Source organism: Somniosus microcephalus, chromosome 11, assembly GCF_052327205.1.
Source record: "Somniosus microcephalus isolate GS21.2 chromosome 11, FLI_Smic_1.0, whole genome shotgun sequence".
NCBI lineage: Eukaryota > Metazoa > Chordata > Chondrichthyes > Squaliformes > Somniosidae > Somniosus > Somniosus microcephalus.
This window is the reverse complement of record NC_140997.1, coordinates 70,965,480-70,981,803: the sequence shown is the minus strand read 5'-3', so window position 1 is coordinate 70,981,803 and position 16,324 is coordinate 70,965,480. Positions and strand designations below refer to the sequence as shown.

General features: G+C 49.0%; 1 protein-coding gene across 1 annotated transcript in view; it reads right to left on the bottom strand.

Annotated features, from left to right (window-relative positions):
* rgs11 (regulator of G protein signaling 11) overlaps positions 1–16,324 on the bottom strand; it is a 270,546-nt gene that overhangs the window by 166,878 nt on the left and 87,344 nt on the right. The window contains 2 exon segments of the mRNA XM_086000849.1: positions 9,752–9,810; positions 14,844–14,895. Coding sequence (XP_085856975.1) covers positions 9,752–9,810; positions 14,844–14,895 — 111 coding nt within the window.

Genomic DNA, 16,324 nt, shown 5'->3' with positions numbered 1-16,324 from the left:
CAAGGAAGTTATGATGAAGCTTTATAAAACATTGGTTCGGCCTCAACTGGAGTATTGTGTCCAATTCTGGGCACCGTACTTTAGGAAGGATGTGAAGGCCTTAGAGAGGGTACAGAAAAGATTTACGAGAATTATTCCAGGGATGAGAGACTTCAGTTATGTGGATAACATAGAAACATAGAAGATAGGAGCAAGAGTAGGCCATTCGGCCCCTCGAGCCTGCTCCGCCATTCAATGTGATCATGGCTGATCATCCAAATTCAGTACCCGGTCCCTGCTTTCTCCCCATACCCCTTGATCCCTTTAGCCTTAAGAAATATATCCAACTCCTTCTTGAATATATTTAATGAATTGGCCTCTACTGCCTTCTGTGGTAGAGAATTCCACAGGTTCACCACTCTCTGGGTGAAGAAATTCCTCCTCATTTCTGTCCTAAAGGGCATACCCTTTATCCTTAGGCTGTGACCCCTGGTTCTGGACTCCCTGACCATCGGGAACATCCTTCCTGCATCTAGTCTGTCCAGTCCTGTCAGAATTTTATAAGTTTCAATGAGATCCCCTCTCATTCTTCTAAACTCCAACGAGTACAAGCCCAATCGACCCAAACTCTCCTCATACGTCATTCCTGCCATCCCAGGTATCAGCCTGGTGAATCTTCGCTGAACTCCTTCCATGGCAAGAACATCCTTCCTCAGATAAGGCGACCAAAACTGCACACAATACTCAAGATGTGGACTCACCAAGGCCCTGTACAACTGCAGCAAGACATCCTTGTTCCTGTACTCAAAGCCTCTCGCTACGAAGGCCAACATACCATTTGCCTTCTTAACCACCTGCTGCACCTGCATGGTTACCTTCAGCGACTGGTGCACAAGGACACCCAGGTCTCGTTGCACTTCCCCTTCGCCCAATCTATTGCCATTCAGATAATAATCTGCCTTCCTGTTTTTGACACCAAAGTGGATAACCTCACATTTATCCACGTTATATTGCATCTGCCATGCTTCTGCCCAATCACCCAACCTGTCCAAATCATCCTGGAGTTTCTCGGCATCCTCCTCACAGCACACACGCCCACCCAGCTTTGTGTCGTCTGCAAATTTGGAGATATTACATCTAGTTCCCTCGTCTAGATCATTAATATATATTGGCCTAGAAATTCAGTTGGTTGCGCCAGCAGTTAGCGCCTTAAGAGAAGTGAATTTCGGGCACTATGCGTGTAGCGCCCGGGCGCAGCGCAGTTTGTGCCTCGCCCCAAATTAAGTTGACCCTTAGCGCCGGCGCAAAGTTTAGCGCCCGCCCGGCTGCGCGTGCAGAAAATGACGTCACATCCTCGTGCAACGCCCTTTGCGCGCCCCGATTCCAAACTTCAGTCGGACCGCCCCATTGTGCGGCTGGCGGCCAGAGCGTTTGTAAAATGGAACGCAACACAGCCGACGCGGGCCCCGGGGAGCGCAAATTAAAGGGCACGTACCCTGCAGTATAAAGGGCAGCCATTTTGCAGCAAACACTCTTGTGCAACGGATTTCTGGACACACAAGGAGGAGAGCTAACTGGTTTCGTGCAGCAATAGCTCAGGTATTTTTGGACTCAGGCCAAAGCGCTGCAAGTGCCCTGTTGGAAATTTGACTGTTTGCCAGCATTTGATGGGGGTTGCATGGGGTGCCAACGCGGAGTTTCAGCACCATGTGCATAGGGCTCGCAGACGCGGGGTCAGAGGGGCAGCCCTGGCTAGAGGCAGAGGGGGCAACAGGCGTCAGCAACATAGGCCTTACCCAGTCAGGGTATACCGCCAGCAGCGCTCCTACCTCACCATGAGTGGCGCGCGATGTGCAAGAAGGCTGAGATTCCGAAAGGAGGTGGTTGCAGAGATCTGCCACCTGCTTCGCAGAGATCTGCGTCCAAAGCTCAGGTGCAGGACGTCTCTGTCGGTGGAAGTGAAGGTGACGGTGGCATTGAACTTCTATGCCACTGGCTCCTTCCAATCCGCTGTTGGGGACATAGCTAACATATCCCAGTCCGGCGTGCATTGCTGCATCCGCCAGGTGACCGATGCCCTTTTCAGAAGGAGACGCCAATTCATCTCCTTCCCCATGGCCCTGGAGAGCCAGCATCAGCATGCAGTGGGATTTGCAAGACTCGCGGCCTTCCCCTTGGTGCAGGGTGCCATTGACTGTACGCATGTGGCTTTGCAGGCACCTCTGGAGCATGGCGAGCAGTATCGCAACCGGAAGGGCTACCATTCTCTCAATGTGCAGCTGGTGTGTGACCACAAGCAGCGCATCCTGGCTGTCAATGCCTGCTTTCCAGGCAGCTGCCACGATGCCTTTATCCTGCAGCAGAGTACTGTGCATGACATGTTCGAGGCACAGCCTCCCCCAAGAGGATGGCTACTCGGGGACAAAGGCTATCCTTTGTGTACCTGGCTCATGACCCCGCTCCGCGCGCCCAGGACCGCTGCTGAAGAGGCATACAACGAGAGCCATCAAAGGAGCAGAAACATCATCGAGCAAACTATTGGGGTCCTCAAGCAGCGGTTCCGCTGCCTTGATCGTTCCGGCGGATCTCTGCAGTATTCGCCCCACCGGGTCTCCCAATTTGTCATAGTTTGCTGCATGCTACACAACCTGGCTCTCCGCAGGATTCAGGCACTGCCACCTGACGTTGGACCACCACCTCAGGAGGAGGAGCAGGAGGAGGAGGAGTACGTTCCCAGGAGGGAGCGACAAGGTCCAAGGGCCGTCCGTCGCCAGCTTATTGAACGTAACTTCTAAGCCCCCTGTCAGGGAATGCCTTGTGGCCATGAAGCAAGATGAATGCAGCCGCTCCGCAAGCCCTCAGCCGGCGAAGGCAACAAAGACTAACAAGAACAACCATGGACACTGTCTGAATAAAGATAAATTTATATTTGACAAAAATGAAACTCCTTCCCACATGAATCCCAAAAACAATCAACGGCCCCCACAAAAAGTGCAACAAACGACTCACTCCCACAACCTGGGGAGGAGTAACTCCACATTTGAACAAACCAGGCCTCAACCTCGGCCTTAACACAAAAAACATACCCATAAACAAAACAACCATGGGCAAAATAAAGATGTCCATTGCCATATAAAATGAAAGCTGGCCACACCCTCTACTTAGTGGCCCGCGAGGGCGAGACCTTGTCCAGCCTTTTGGCGCCCCTGCCCGGCCTGCTGCTCCTCCGCAAGCTCTGCCCAGTGGCTGCTGCGAGGCTGGGGGAAGGCGCCTGAGGGTCAGATGTCCTTCCGCCAGATGGCCTTGGGGCGCGGCCTACATGGGCTTTGGGCCTCAAGGGGCCGGCTGTTGATTGGCGCACATGTGCATGCCCACCATCAGCTCCAGCCGCTTGCCGTTGACGCTCCACTGGGGGAGTGGCGGCGACGGATGGCGCAATGTGGGCAAGCTGGCGTATTGGAGGCGCTGGCTGGTGATGTCGCACGCTGGCACTCGCCCGGGCACGCACTGCACGATCCGCACCAATCAGCCGAAGGGCGGATCGCTGTGCTGCTGCAGCGCGGCGGGTGTCCTGGCGATGCCTGGCTGAGGCAGCGCGTGTGGCAGCAGTGAGTGCCCCTGTTGCCCTGGTCTGCGCCCGCATCACATCCGCCACTGGCTTGACGGCATCAGCCAGCGACTCCATCGCTGGAGGCATCCGCTCCACTACCTCCATCATCATCCGGCCACTCTCGGCATTTGATGCCCCAAACTCCCGCACACTGGTCGCCAGCGACTCGATGGTCTCAGGCATCCCTCCCACCACCTGCATGAGCTCTGTGTGGTGGCGGTCCGAATCCTCAGCCATTTGGTCCAGCTGGCGCGCCTCCTCCGAGGTGAAGGTGGCCGGACTGGAGGCGGGACTCTCCCGCTGGGGAGCAGGGGTCCGAGCTAGGCGACCCTTGGCACGTTGCTGGTGCCGAATGTCCGCAGCAACTGCACTCCCCTCCGATCCTTCCCCCCTCTGGGGGGGAAGGCCGCGGCCCACCCGCAGCCCTCCTGGGTGGCTGGACGCCACTGGTCCCAGCAGCTGCACTCCCCTGGACGAGAGCCTGGAGCAACTTTCGGAGGGAAGACGTGTCCAACACTTCGCCCTCTGCTGCGGGACCTGAGTCCTCCCCTGATGGTCCGGGTTGCTCTTCCTCCTCCTCCTCCTCCTCCTGTTCGGAGGGGCTGTCACTGGCAGCTTCAGGGAGCTCTTCGTCACCAGCTGAAAGCAGGAAGGCACAAGAGTAGCTTCAGAGTGAGGAGAGGGCATCATGACTGGTGGCATTCAGCGCATTGGTGGCACAGTGGCAAAGGAGGTAGCTCGGATGCGCAAGTGCGATGAGAGAGGGCCAAAAGGCGAGGTCCTTACCATTGCCGGGCAGCGGAGGGTCGGCTTCTCCGCACGCTCTGGGCACAATCATGCGGCCTCCCATGAGGCCACTCGCGTGCTCCTCCAGGGGTGTGAGCTTCTGGAACTTGGCGCGGCCTCCCCCGGTGATGTCGCGGCGCTTGCAATTATTCGCAAGTTTAGCCTGCAAGAGAAAGGACGGGCTCTAAGTACGGTGTGTAGCCGTGACGTAGTGTGCACTGCCTCCCATGGTGGAATAGCTTGGCCAGAGTGTAGCCCTGATCTAGTGTGCACTGCCTCTCATGGTGGAATAGCTTGGGCAGTGTGTAAAGTGCAGAATGTGCAATTGATGCTCATGACTGTCCCAAAGCTGCTGGCTGAGGGCTGCCCATTAGGCCTTTCAGGTCCCTTTGCCCATCATGTCAGGTGTACATGCAAGAATGAGGAGGAGAGTGGAAAGGGTACTCACCCTGACAATCCTGGTCAGGTCATTGTATTTCTTCCGACATTGCACCTTGTCCCTGGGGGCATCGCCGTAGGACGACACCCTGGTGGCGATCTCCCTCCAGGCTTTGGTGTAGACGCGGTGGGTGGGATTCCTGCCAGTGTCTGGGAACAAGATCCTGCGCCTCTTCTCCAATGCTGTCAGCATGATATCCAGATCACGCTCTGAGAAGCGCAGGGCACGCTCACGGGCCTTCTCATGCGTTGCCATGGCTCCTTGGGCTCAGCAGCAGTGTGGAGGCCTAGTTTGAAAGCTGCAGTGTGCAGGGCGTGGCAGCAGACCAAATCGTCCCTTCCCCCTTTAAGAGCTGGCCGGCGCCACGGGGTCTGCTGTCAATCAAAAAATGACCGCACCCGCGCTGCGCCCCGCCTCGGCGCTATCCCTCTGCACCGCCAGCTTAGCGCCTAAAGATAGTCGTGTAACGCCTCTTTTAGCGCTCCAGCAACCTCTTAGGGCGAAGCAACTGAATTTCGGCGAAGGGGGCGCAACTTTGGGGCGGGCGCTAAAGTCGGGCGGGCGCTAACATTAGCGCCCCAAAACTGGCAAAACTGAATTTCTAGGCCATTGTGAATAGCTGGGGTCCAAGGACCGATCCCTGTGGTACCACACTAGTCACTGCCTGCCACTCGGAAAAAGACCCGTTTATTCCAACTCTTTGCTTTCTGTCTGCCAACCAGTTTTCTATCCATGTCAATACCTTGCCCCCAATCCCATGTGCCTTAACTTTACACGCTAATCTCTTATGCGGGATCTTATCGAAAGCCTTCTGAAAGTCCAAATATACCACATCCACTCGTTCTCCCTTATCTATTTTACCAGTTACATCCTCAAAAAATTCTAGTAGATTAGTCAAGCACGATTTACCTTTTGTAAATCCATGTTGACTTTGTCCGATCCTGTCACTGTTTTCCAAGTGCTCAGCTATTACATCCTTTATAATGGACTCCAGCATTTTCCCCACTACCGATGTCAGGCTTACCGGTCTGTAATTCCCTGTTTTCTCCCTACCACCTTTTTTGAATAGTGGGGTAACATTAGCTACCCTCCAATCCATGGGTACTGTTCCAGATTCCATCGATAGACTGGAGAAGCTGTGGTTGTTCTCCTTAGAGCAGAGAAAATTGAGAGGACATTTGATAGAGGTGTTCAAAATCACAAGGGGTCTGGACAGAGTAGATAGAGAGAAACTGTTCTCATTGGCAGAAGGGTCAAGAACCAGCTGACACAGATTGAAGGTAATTGGCAAAAGAACCAAAGACGACAGAAGAAAAAACTTTTTTACTCAGTGAGTGGTTAGGATCTGGAATGCACTGCCTGAAAGGGTGGTGGAGGCAGATTCAATCACGACTTTTAAAAGGGAGTTGGATAAGTACCTGAAAGAAAAACATTTGCAGGGCTACGGGGAAAGAGCGGGGAAGTGGGACTAGCTGAATAGCTCTTGCAGAAAGCTGGCACGTGCTCGATGGGCCGAATGGCCTCCTTCCGTGCTGTAACCGTTCTATGATTCTGCCCAGGTTCCTAGCATGAGTGTGCTTGCATTGGGTGCAGCCTGGGTCAGAAGCTTGAAGCAGCCATTTCGGCTAGGTTTCTGCGAATTAGTTGGGCTTGGGAACACACTGTGGGGGGGGGGGGGTGGACATGGGGGAAGATCCTACATAGTCGTGGTCATGTTGGTCTACGTGGCTGCCCTTCATGGTCACTGGGTGTGCTGCTGTGTTGGGAAGGGGGTAGTTTGTGCGGAATGATTCTCCAAGGTTGGTCCCCAGACTGACTGGTATTACTCCAGTTTCAGGCAGAGGTCAAACATTACTCAGTCTGATTCGTACAGGGCCCACATGTGCTTCAGCCACATGTTTGATATGGGAGTGCATTCCCTCTTTTCCCCCATGGTGATCTGTACTATTTATAAATCAGTATTTTTATACCTAGCTTTTAATATTTTTGCATCAAAGAAGTAAAACTTTATCAATGGTAGAGCAAGTTCCAATTAAACATGCAATACACTTAAAAATCTCAGTTGTCCAACATAACTGCTACGTCAGGGCAGTTCAGTTACAAATAAATTAAATCTGGTTAGCATTCGACTGACTTATTAAGTGTAGTCACTAACAGCTCTCTTAGGTATACACTAAATACATGATCTAGAAGTTTGAGGTGCAACACCCTTGCTTTTGTGTTAAAGGTAATGCTAAAAATAAATCAAAGTAGAGCTAACGTCTGCTGAGCTCAAAGGAAGCAGCATCTCCCTCCTGCAGGCTTGAAAAGATGCTGTCTTCAGTTTATATGTGCCTGACTGATCAATAACTGGGCAGCTATTTAGGAACACACAATGCCCAAAGCAGGAAAGAATGGATTTTACATAAAGGCAGCAGAGGGGTAATCCAATAGTTATACATTCTGATTTTAGTGACCTGATTTCAGGAGAACATCTGTTAGCAGTAGACATTTTCCCAGTAAAATTCCAAATTAGAGCATAGCAGTTTAACTGTGTCTCTGTTTCAACTCGACACAAACTAGTTCTAAGCATTATTTTGAATGACATATGTTTTTGATAGGCAATTTCAACATGTATTTACAAAAGCAAAATGCGGCAGATGTTGGAAATCTGAAATAAAAACAGAAAATGCTGGAAATACTCAGCAGGTCAGGCATCATATGTGGAGAGAGAAGCAGAGAGTTAATGGCTGCGATTTCCCCTCCCTTGGCAGGTCCCGACCTTGTTGCTGGCTCCAGCCCGCTCTGTAGGATGACTTTCCCCTGATTAAGGTCATTAAGCCCGCCCAGCGCATTTCCCGGTCCAATTGAAGGAAGCGGGTCTGATGACGTGTCATCAGCCGGTTTCCTTAAAGGGCCCATGCGCAAATTCACTTTGACAATAGTGCGGTCAGTGTTCTACAGCATTGAGGTGCTGCAAACACTGACAAGCACTGCACAAAGGTGCACGGCTGCACCCAGGCTCTCCCATGACTCCCTCCATATGCTTATGGAGGGAGGCAGAGCACGTAGGGAGGTCCTCTTCCCTTCCTATGGGCAGAAGAGACCCCCCCAGGAGGCCAACGCAGCCTGGTTGTACATTGCGGAGGAGGGCACAAGCAGGGATGTGGTCAGGAGGACCAGGCTGCAGTGGCGCAAACCTTGCAATGATCTCAATAGATCACGAAACATTACTGCAAAGCCACACTTAACCTCATCCTGCTGTGCCACTCATCACATCCCCATCACTCCGCCTTCCCTACCCTACTCCTGCACATCCTTACTCACACCAACTTAGCTTGCACCTCCACCCATCCCTCTCTATCTACATTATCACTTCCCCATCTCACTAGCCACCCCTCACTCACCATCATCCTAGTCCAATCATACCAATTAACACACTGTGATGAAATATTTCCATTCATCACTGCCTGTGACTGAGATCGGTTTCAGTGTCATTTCCCTTCCCCCAGACCTCATTGTATTGTGTACTGGAATGTGCTGTATTGTATACTGGAATGTGCTGTGTGTAGGGCTCCGCCCATACCTGGCCCCGTTTGTAAGCTAGCTTTCAGTCTAGCCCCAGTCTCCAGAAGGACGACATCTCTCTCGCTTACGTGTTTCGTTCTAAGTTAATAAAAGCCTTGTTTTGTTCTGCTACCTTCGAGTCTCGGAATTATTGAGGCACATCACACACAAGGGTAGGCACTTGGGTGTTTTAGCTAATGTTCATGTGAAGTTTCGGTTAATGTGCTGTCAAACATTGAAATCTTTATTTTCAACACTTTGCGCTTTTGAACAGATGTGTGTGCACCTTTGGAAGTGGCTTAGTGAGTTGCAGTGAATGGTGAGACATAACGGCACCCCTCGCAATGGTGATGAGTGTGAACGGAATGGCTTGGACATTGTAAGGATGCTTTATGTTGTTGGTGTCTGGGGTGATGCCAACCTGGCGCATCATGTGGCAGCCAGGGTGTGCAGTGTCAAGTGAAGTAAATGTGGCCATGGTGAGGCCATTCCTGGTAATGTGGTCGGGTGCTGGTGCCCTCTGTCCTGTGCAGTGTCAGTTGATTGCGGAGAAGGTTGGTGCTGCTGGTGTGCCTGGTGATTCTGGTGTTGCGGCAGATCGTGGTCAGATTCTGAGGACCAAGGTGAGAGAATATAAGCGGTACCCATGCTGATGGAATAGATGGCAGGTGAAGTAGAGATGACAGAAGCGATCTGTCAATGGTGAGAGCAGTTGTTTCAATGAGGTGACACTGGAGAGTTTGTTCCAAACACTTGCAAGCTGCATAAAGCTCAATCTGTCTTCCAAATGCAGGAAGCAACAGCTTCTGAGCTTGGAAAGTAAACAGCTGAGAGATGGGAGCTTTTATAGCAAGCTTCAAGCTGTCAAGTAATGAGATGATTCCATGGCCATTCAACTCCCGCCTAGCTTAACAGACGTGGACCCCATTGGCGAGCTGGTAAATTCTGAAGGTGAGCTCCAAATTGTTGTTAATCCTCTTGACAAGGTCACCCCACCACTGCATGTCAGCTGTGCTCAGTGCTGACAGACCCGACATTTGGTAAAGACAATGGCAGAGGGTTGACTGCGGGGTCCCGACCCACTGTCAAAAAGGAAACACTTTCCCTCCCGACCCACCACCGATCCCGTCCGCTAACTCCCCGGAAAATATCCCCCAACGTTTCAGGTTTTGATGAACATTAACTCTGTTTCTCTCTCCAGCATTTTCTGTTTTTATTTTAATGCTTATTTAATTGTACTGCATTACAATAGAGCTACATTTATTTCACACTTTAAGTTTGTTGGACCGTTGTGACTCATAACAGCAGTCACATACATACAAAAGGCACAAATACTTGTGATGAAGGAAATGACACAGCTCAAATTCACGTCGAGGAAAGAGGAATCTTACCTTTTCATAGTCAAACAAGTCTCCCTGCTTCCTTATGTTCTTCTTTGCCAAATAAACAGCTAAAGAGAGAAAGATTCATTAGATAAGCATGTGGTTGCTTTGTGGGTTGCAGATGGTATCTCCTCACTGATGTTATGTTTCACAAAGTTAAAAATATAAGATCTGTTATGCATCAAAACATCTGCCAATAGGTCTACTTTTCCATAACAACCCACTGAAAAGTGTGGATTTCCAAAACTTTGAAAGTGCGTTAACATCACACCACGTGAGGAGTTATGCTTGAGGATTAGACACAAATATAGGTCACACAGGAAGGCTTTAGAAAGTAAAAATACCTGAACTAGGAAACATCCTTTTCTATTTTAAATATACTAAAGAAATTGGTAAAAGAGAATAATTAAAAGATACTTCCAGAGTATGTTCCATTACATCTAACTTAAGTTAATCAGTGGCAAGAAGCAAATTTTTGTTTTATTCATTCGCAGGATGTCTGAGTCGCTGGCAAGGCTGACATTTATTATACCTCCCTCGTTGCCCTTGTTCAGGTGATGATGGGTCGTCTTCTTGAACCGCTGCAGTCCGTGTGGTGAAGGTTCTCCCATAGTGCTGTTAGGGAGGGAGTTCCAGGATTTTGACCCAGTGACAATGAAGGATTGGCAATACATGTCCAAGTCAGGATGGTGTGTGACTTGGAGGTGAACATGGAGGTGATGGTGTTCCCATGCACCTGATGCCCTCGTCCTTCAATAGATAACACTTTTATATACACTTCCTAAATATTTTTTAAAAATATTTTAATTGAGAAACCTTTGTTATAACAGTCTTTCTTTTAGAAATCTACTGGACCTAGGCTTTTCATGTTCAATTTTGTGTTATATCTTGGAACATTCAATAAAGGATGCACCATATTATAATAGCAAAGTACAGGAAACTTTCTGATGTCCGGCACTGACGGGACCGAGCTGGTGCCGCAACATCAAAAGAGCCGGACATACCAGAGTTAATGTTTAAACATACGGAACTGAGAAGCTCCGTGTGAATCAACAAACCCAGCTTCAAAACAGTCGGCTGCAGCTGCAAGCATCTGTAGCTGAAGCTGTTGCTATAGCTACAGACCTTGCAGTGCTTGACTGGGGAAAAAAAAGCAACGAGAACTAAAAAAACATAGAAAACGGCTCCTGATTTTTGCCGTTAGATCGAGTATTCCAGACATATAACCTCAGGATAAACCAAAGTTTCCTGTACAGGGCTCTCAGTAACAGTATTGAAATGGTTCCTACTCCATCTACTGCACTCCTCTGGGCCAACCATGGCCGGAATTTTCCCAGTGCCGAGCGTGCAGGTTTGGGGGCGGGTCGGCAGTTAAAATTGCGGAAATTGACAGCGCGTCAGGAACCTGCCATCATCCCGCTGACTTCCACATTTAAATTGGGTGCGTTTTGAGGTGTGCCACGGACCCGCTCGGGAGAGGTGGGCGACCTCATTGAGGTAGTTAACTGCTTGTTGAGAGACACTTAACTGCCTTTTAACATCAGGTTTTGTCTTTAACTGGTTGTGCACAGGATTCACGCAGCTCAGGAACCTCGCCTGTGAAGGGGAAGCGGAAGCTCAGCGGCCATTGTGCGAGTTCATTAATTGAGAGCTGGAAAAAACACAAATGTTCCCACATTACACCTGCTTACTTGCCTAATGGAAAGGCTCTTGCTGACTCCATTTTGTGCAGAGATTTAGTGGTCAGGTGTTTGCAGGTCATTTCTGCAACCTCGGAAGCCACTCTCACCACATTGCTAGTCACTATCACTACATTGAGGGATTGACCCTCTGATCTCCACTTTACCTGCCATCTATCAGATCAGCATGGGTGCCGCTTATACTGTCTCATCTTGGACCTCAGAATCGGACCAAGACAAGCCCCAGCACCGACAACACCAGCAGCAGCCTTCTCCTCAACAACCTGATGCTCCACAGGAGAAAGGAGGGTCAGCACAGGGCTGCACCGCACCGGAGGCGATACCCCCAGCACTGGGTATACAGGCAGAGGATGAGCTTCCTGGACATGACTGAACAGCAGTGCTTCAGGAGGCTCAGGCTATCGCGCCAGGTCATCGCAGACATTTGTAGCTTGCTGGAACAAGACCTGCTGCCCAGAGGACCTGGTGGATACTCCTTGCTAGTGGCTGTCAAAGTCGTCACCACCACCCTCAACTTCTTCGCCTCAGGCTCCTTCCAGGGATCTGCAGCAGACAATTGCAGGATCTCGCAGTCGGCCGCCCACAGATGCATCACCCAGGTGACCGATGCCATGTTTCACAAGTATGTAAACTTTTCCACTGAGCGGGCACTTGGCCTTGCGGCTCTGCCTGACTTCCCACGGGTGCAGGGCATCATCGACTGCACACACGTGGCCATCAAGGCACCCCCACATCACCCAGGAGTGTTTGTGAACCACAGGGGCTTCCACTCCCTCAATGTGCACCTCGTCTGCAACCATAGGAAAATCATCATGCATGTGTGTGCCAAGTTCCCTGGCAGCTGTCATGACGTTTTCATGCTGCGCCAGTCCACCCTCCCTCAGCTCTTCACACCTCCAAACAGACTTACCGGCTGGCTGCTTGGAGACAAGGGCTATACACTGAAGACACCGTTGAGAACAACAACAAGTATTTATATAGCACCTTTAACGTAGTAAAACGTCCCAAGGCGCTGCACAGGAGTATTTTAAGACAAAAAATTGGGCACCGATCCACATAAGGATAAATTAGGGCAGCTTGGTCAAAGAGGTAGGTTTTAAGGAGCGTCTTAGAGGAAAGAGAGGTAGTGAGGCAAAGAGGTTTAGGGAGGGAATTCCATCAGCCTGCATCTGCTCTTGCTCACTTGTGATGTGCGAGACACCAGGTGACAACACTACTCTATCTCATGTGGGACCCACCGAGGTGTATGTATCTGTGCTGGTGCTGGATGCGCTTGGGTCTACTGATGGTGCACCCTCAGAGACTGGAGGTCCCTCTGAGGAGACGTCTTCCTCCTCTGGCTGGACAGTGGTGGGGGGGGGGGGGGCACTTGATGGACCTGTGGGAGAATAAAGATATGAATTAGAAATGTTATTTTAAGAATGTTACCATTATGCACCTGATGACATTTCACTGGCTGCTGACATCAGTCAACATATGAATGATTGTTGTATGCCATGTGGCTGTATGAGATTTAATTCTGTCACCAAGTTGCTGGGAGGTCCCGCCCGTCTCCGTCTCCCACTGCCAGCAGCTCTGCAATTCCAGAGATCTCCAGGGCCTCCTCCTCTGGTGGAGTCAAATTTGTGAAGACTGGAGGGCCACCTCCGGCTCTCTGCCTCTCCCTGTTGTTGTGATGTGTGAGATACCAGGTGACCTGCAAGGAGGGAAAGGAGAGAACTTTGAGTGAGAGTGATGGAATGAGTGTAAGGCATGGATGGGCTACAACTGTAGAGGGTGACTATGAGGGAGTGGCGTGACATTATCAAATGGCCTCCTTCTGTGGTGTTACTTCTTATTGAATTAGGATGTGGGTGCGTGTCAGTGGTGGTTAGTCAGATGGGGATGTGAGTAGGTACAGAGACAGAGAGGGATGGGTGCAACGTAGGTTGGTGTGAGGAGTAGGCTTGGGAAGGCAGAGTTGATGGGGTTGTGGTGACAGGCACATCAGGATGTGGGTGAGTGTGGCATTGCACTCACCTTTCCTGACCTCATGAGATCATTGAATCTCTTACAGCACTGGATCCACATCCTTCTCACCACACCCCTGCTGCTGGCCTCCTCTGCGATGTCTAGCCATGCCCTCTAAGTGTCTCTGGCTGGTCTTTTTCGGCTATCCGCAGGGAAGAGGCCCTCCCTGTGTGCTCTTACTCCCTGGACTAGCACTTCCAGGGAGGCATCTGGAAATCTTGGCGCTGCCGTCTGTCTGTGTGTCTCCATGATCCACAGAATTGTCAATGTTATTCAGCAATTTTTAGCTCTTCAAAGCTCCTTGAACACTCCTACCACCACCTTCAAATGAGATGTGTGCAAGGCTGTTTTAAATATCCGCGCTGAAAAGGAGTCATCTGTGACATCATCAGACCCGCTCCATTTAATTGGGCCGGGAAACGCGCATGATTCTTTCACTTGGTGCTGTCGAGTTAAACGCACAGTGCAGAACGCGCTGTTCAAATCTCCGGGATGGTGACTCGCTACACAGTCCACACGCACCCGCCCGACTCCAAGGTAAAGATTCGAGCCCATATGTCTCAACCAATGCCGCCCATTCCTTGGTTTCCCCTTGTTCCTCGTCCTGTCTGCTGCACCTTTAGAGCTGGTCTTTCACTCATTAAACCCTTGTCTTCTGGAATTCTCTGAAAATGACTTTGCCTTTCTTTGCCTCCTAAAATTTCTCTACCCCCAAAACCCTTTCATTTCCTACTCAGTGTCTCCCTCTCCAGTGTCCATGTAAAAGCACCTCAGATACATTTATTTAAAGGAAAGACTTACCTTTATATAGCGCCTTTCACGACCACCGGACGTTTCAAAGCGCTTTACAGCCAATGAAGTACTTTTGAAGTGGAGTCACTGTTATGTGGGAAACGCGGCAGCCAATTTGCACACAGCAAGCTCCCACAGCAACAATGAGCAGATAATCTGTTTTTGTTATGTTGGTTGAGGGAGAAATATTGGCCAGGACACCAGGGATAACTCCCCTGCTCTTCTTCGATATAGTGCTGCGGGATCTTTTATGTCCACCTGAGTGCGCAGACGGTTTGATGTCTCATCCGAAAGAAGGCACCTCCGACAGTGCAGCACTCCCTCAGCACTGCACTGAGTGTCAGCCTAGATTTTGTGCTCAAGTCTCTGGAGTGGGACTTGAACCCACAACCTTCTGACTCCGAGGTGAGTGTGCTACCCACTGAGCCACGGCTGACACTGCATTTATATGAAGAGGGCTATATAAATGCAAGCTGTTGTTGAAAGTAGTCAGTATTTAGAAATTGTAATAATTAAAACACATTACTTGAAAACATATACTTTAAACTTTTGTTAAAAGTAATTCTATTACATTAAGCTATTATTGAATGCACACTTACCGTAATCAAGTTCTGTTGCAGGCCATTTATATGAAGTCCAGAAGTAAGGGGTCTAGCAAAGGTGGGGAAGGAGAGAGATTATTTATAGTGACACTTGCAGTAATCCCATGTGATTTAAAATTGCTAGGTGTTTCCACTGTTGTTTATCATGTTCAGCCATCCTACGCTTCCTCCCAAATGACAATTGTGCTCGTATCCAATAGCTTGTGGTGTTTTATCGCTTGTTTGGTGATATAGTGTCTGAAAACCTTAAGATGTTATCTGTGTTTGCCCTTAATATAGTTTGAATAATACAGCAATTCATATAAAGTTGGGTTTTAATGATATATACAGTGGGTTTATATTGTGTATATATAGTGACAGTGGTCAGGGCACAAGCCAATATGTACCAGTTTTCTATTATCCCTTATTTAGTAACTAAGTGGTTAAGATGTTGAAATATTATTCTATTGTAAGTCAAACTGACACTATTGAAAGTGATCAAATTGCATAACTACTGCACCTCTGAAGACAACATCGCACCTCTGAAGACAGCATCGCACCTCTGAAGACAGCATCGCAGTGCTATTGTTTTGTTTTAAGTCATGATCATATTTCAAATTGGACCATGTACCAGATATTAGAATATTTAGTATTTTCTTACACAGTAAACCATGTTTCCAACTCATGGCTAGATTGTCCACTATTTCATTTTTTTAGACAAGGAAGGAATAGATCCACCATCATTGCAAGAATATAAATAACAAGGACATTTTAGTGCATTATTATAGCAACAACGTGACAGTACTAAACAACGTAGAATACAATTTAATATATGGTTTCATTACAATATAAATTATGTAGCATGGCAGGCAAACTGATTTAGTGCTTTTGGTTACCAAAATAGCCACTAGTCATGCATTCAGTATTATCACAAAATTGCACCATTTCAACAACACGTGTCCCAACAGTTGAGGGCCTTAACCACTAAAAACTGTGGCAAACGGTACCTCAATTAAATCTACAGTTTACCATGGGGCATTTGAACTAGTAAACAGAACTGTGCTATGGTGCACTTCCTGGTGAACAGTAACATACACGTATGGACTTTTCTTTTATTTGATTATAGTCGATTGACTTTCAACGAAATCAACCCAGAAGAAATACTGCTAACATGAACTGTTAGCTGCAGATAGATCAGATGGATATACTGCAGATAGATTTTTTTTTTTTTTTTAAAGCAACCTCTGGTCCCATCTGATATTTGCGCAGTGCGATGTAACACTTTCTTAACCAGTAAAATACAAAACAGTTGCTTTAATTGACTCACTTTGTTTTGGAGCACAATTATCCTTGGGGAGCACAGCCATTCACGTACTACAATTATGATCTGCTACTAATTTTGCGCTGTTGCTATTCCTTAGAGAAGTGGATTTTCGTGCAAAGACAGACTAGTGCTCTTCCAAAATAAACAACACAAATAAACGAGCTCCCATGATGAC